The sequence below is a fragment of the Filobasidium floriforme genome, assembly GCF_021052385.1.
Source record: "Filobasidium floriforme strain CBS 6241 chromosome Unknown HD553scaffold_23, whole genome shotgun sequence".
Classification (NCBI taxonomy): Eukaryota; Fungi; Basidiomycota; class Tremellomycetes; order Filobasidiales; family Filobasidiaceae; genus Filobasidium; species Filobasidium floriforme.
In genome coordinates this window covers 488,198-491,475 of record NW_025763644.1, presented here as the reverse complement: position 1 = coordinate 491,475, position 3,278 = coordinate 488,198, and the positions used below count along the sequence as shown (strand labels likewise).

General features: G+C 51.6%; 1 protein-coding gene across 1 annotated transcript; it reads left to right on the top strand.

The window, feature by feature from the left end:
- Positions 1-1,400: 1,400 nt before the first annotated feature.
- Positions 1,401-2,594, top strand: HD553DRAFT_326308 (uncharacterized protein; the record flags this gene model as incomplete). Its single annotated transcript, XM_046181685.1, has 6 exons — positions 1,401-1,535; positions 1,595-1,685; positions 1,746-1,918; positions 1,980-2,150; positions 2,368-2,396; positions 2,423-2,594. 6 exons carry the CDS (start codon positions 1,401-1,403, stop codon positions 2,592-2,594), a joined length of 771 nt encoding a protein of 256 aa, XP_046033762.1.
- Positions 2,595-3,278: the final 684 nt, after the last annotated feature.

Genomic DNA, 3,278 nt, shown 5'->3' with positions numbered 1-3,278 from the left:
AGCGATCCTGCGTGTTATAGCATTGGCGGTACGCGTATCAAACAACCGCGTTGGGTAGCTTTACAGGGACCTCCGATGGGAGTTCCGTACGGAGTATATCTAGAACACCCCTATGTGTTTACTGTAATGTAGTACTAGTTGTACTACATCCGTTATTGCATTCATTACCTTGCCCCTACCTTCTAGTCCTGTGTGATACTGTTCCAGGCTTGCAGGCAAGCCTAATACTGCGTGCCGGTAGCCAACTCACGTGATGATCCCGTAACAAGGAGGACCTAGTCGACCTGTTTATAAGGATGAGGCAGACTAAGAGGCTGAAAAAGAAGTTCGATTAGGTTCTCCCCCGCCCTCCCCCCTTGTCATCGCTCCGATTTGTTCTCTGTAGAACTCCCTGACTTCGACCCCCCACCTCGACATGGACACAATTGCTGCAGAGATCAATGTTCATGGCCAAGCCTATGGCTATGCCATTAGGAAGTCAAATGTTAGCAAATACCAAGGAGTTGTTTGCAGTTTCAACTTGAAATGCACTTGCAAAGGTACTGTCACGGGAGGGCTAACCGCGTGAGCGAAAGGTGAAGTCCGGCGCGAAAGGGTACTTTACTGTAAAGAACTGCTTGTAGGGGTGGCTAACCGTCAGGATAGTGACCTTTACTCTTGTACGATGATCAAGTATCGAAGAGATGTAATATCGACGCTTGAGTCCTATTCAGTACTCAAGCGTCTCATAACAAGTACGCTACATTACAGAAAGCTAAATACTCGTACCGAAGCGTACGGAAGCGGACTCTAGACCTCTCTCCCTGCGCTTCTACTCGTTCGCCTCTCGACTCGTCTACATTCTTCTCTCTCGTTCGCTTCGATGTCCTTTCCCTCGCTTCGCGTACGGATCTGTGCGTTCCTGTACCGTAAAGTCCGATCTCCAAAGCGACGCGTACGTAAGGGTTGTCGGGCTTCTCGATGATCTCGGCCGAAAGCGAGGAACGTGTCGGGCCCGATATCGATCGTCCTGTGACATTATCTCCCCCTTCCGTACAATGATCTCCCGATCATTGCGTTCCCGTACTGCTACCATCGTACGATACTCAAGAGATATCATTTGCCTACTCGTTGCCGAACCTTCGTTGAGTACCCGGGTGATATACGTTTTGTGTACTGTATCGTGTCGTATAGTACAGTATCGCACTCTAGGGTCCTTTAGAGTTTTGATCCACCGGAGAGTCGCGGGAAGGTCCGTGTTGTCGAGAAGCTTGATTTACGGATCGGTACTTATCCGTTGATTGAAACAAGATATATACCTCGCTGTTCGTTTGTGTTTGACGTCGATTCCCCCCTTTGTCTAACTCTTCTACTTCATACTCTCTCCACTCTAGTACTCCTTTGTCCTTATCCGTACCAAGATGCCCTACGCTGCTGCCTCCGCTAACGGTCGAAACGTCGTCGTCGGGAACCGACTTTTCCTCGGTCAAGTAAAGGCCGATAACGTCGTCACCCAGAAGCCGGCGCCCGGTATCGGCAGTTCGGTGGCCAACGCCGTGAGTTCGAGTACGGGTTTCGTTTGAATAAGTACTAATCCGTACTCGTTACCACGTAGGTTACCCGTATCAACAAGTGCGCGGCCAAGTTCAACAAGGCCTCGTACAACGCACTCCCGTGCGATAATTGCGAGACGTGGTCGAACCACGGTGAGTTCTTTTCTTGAGTATGTGTCCTTCTTTGTCCTGATCCGTACTGTTTCCGCTCAGGTTCGGACACGTCGGGGATGATCTTCCAGGCGCCGTGCAAGAGCGTCATGAAGAAGGACAAGTTCGGCCGCGTCTGGCCTCAATCTTGTCTCGAATGTCAAGCTAGGTCGGCCTCGAACTGTTCGTGTCTCGACCTTCCGTACTTGCGCTTGAACGAGGCGATTCAAGCCGCCGTAAGTCCTTTTCTCTTCTCGATCTTGCAAGATGCTTGCTTATCCGTACTTTTCCGTGCAGAACAACTTGCTCGGGGTGGTGAGCGGTACTCTGTCGGCCATTACCGACAAGGCCCAGCGCCAGGCCCTCGAGAAGCAGGTCGAGGAAGCGCGGAACCTCCTCGCCGAATACGACGAGCCCGAGGAGGAGAACGTCGTGTTGGGGAATGCCAACGAGCAGCCCGGGTCTCCGGTTGTTCAGGCCTGATGGGTACGGTTTCGGACTTCTTTTTTCTTTTTCTTGTATTTTTTTATATAACGACCTTTATGACGATAACGACGGGATACGGCCTTTATCTGTGTGTTTCTGCCCGGTATCGTACTCTCTTGTGCTCTGTCCCCTTGTCGTTCTGCTCTCCCCTTCTTCGATCCGCCGTTTCTTCGTAATCGTCGCCGTCTCTTCTTCTCAGTCCTCTCCTGGGATTCTTTGTGCCGATCCGTAAGCTTGCGTGATATGTTGTACAGCCTTGTGCGTTGCTGTTTGCCTGTTTCTTCTCTCCCTGCTTTCGATCTTCAAGTCCTTCCTCGTTCTTCGCCTACTTTACCTCCCCCTTCCGTGACATGTTGTCCCGACATGTCCTATTCCGTACCATTCCCCTCGCCCCCTCGCTTCACCATTCTCGGCGTCTTCTCGTAAACCACCCGTGTTTTTGCTGGGGCAGGTAGTTCGGATGGACGCGGTTTCGTAGGATTCAGTAAGATAAAGTCCATAACCGTATCTTCCGCGTCTATTTCGTCCGCATCTATCCATTCCAGCGCTTCAGGACCCACATACCCCCTCCACCGCACCTTGTACTCGAGCCTTCCTTTCCGTCTACGACTGTCGATAATGTCCTCTATCTCGTACGTATCCGTCCTGAAGTCCTCTGGTAACGGACCTGGCTGCGCAGACCTGGAAGTATCGGTACTTTCGCAGAACGGTTCCAATTGACTGACGTGGAAAACGTCGTGTCTTTTCACTTGTTTCGGGAGTTCCAAACGGTAGGCGAGAGGTCCCACCTTCTCGACGATTTTCCACGGTCCTACGAACTTTGGGGATAGTTTATGGGTCTTCCGGGAATGCGCTATGAAGTTAGCGTCCACCAGCGCACGTTTCCCCACAGAAAGGTCCGGTTCGTACCTGTGACGCGCATCGTAGTACATTGCCGTCCTTGCGTTGGCCCTTTCCAACCACAGCTCTAACTCGCGCCATAGTTTATCCATCTCTACCACCTTTTGTACAGCCAAGGGCGAAATCGCACTTCCCAGTTCGTTTGCCGCGTCGAAGCGTGGGTGGTACCCGTGATTTGCGAAGAAAGGGGTCGTTTTCGTGCTTGTATGT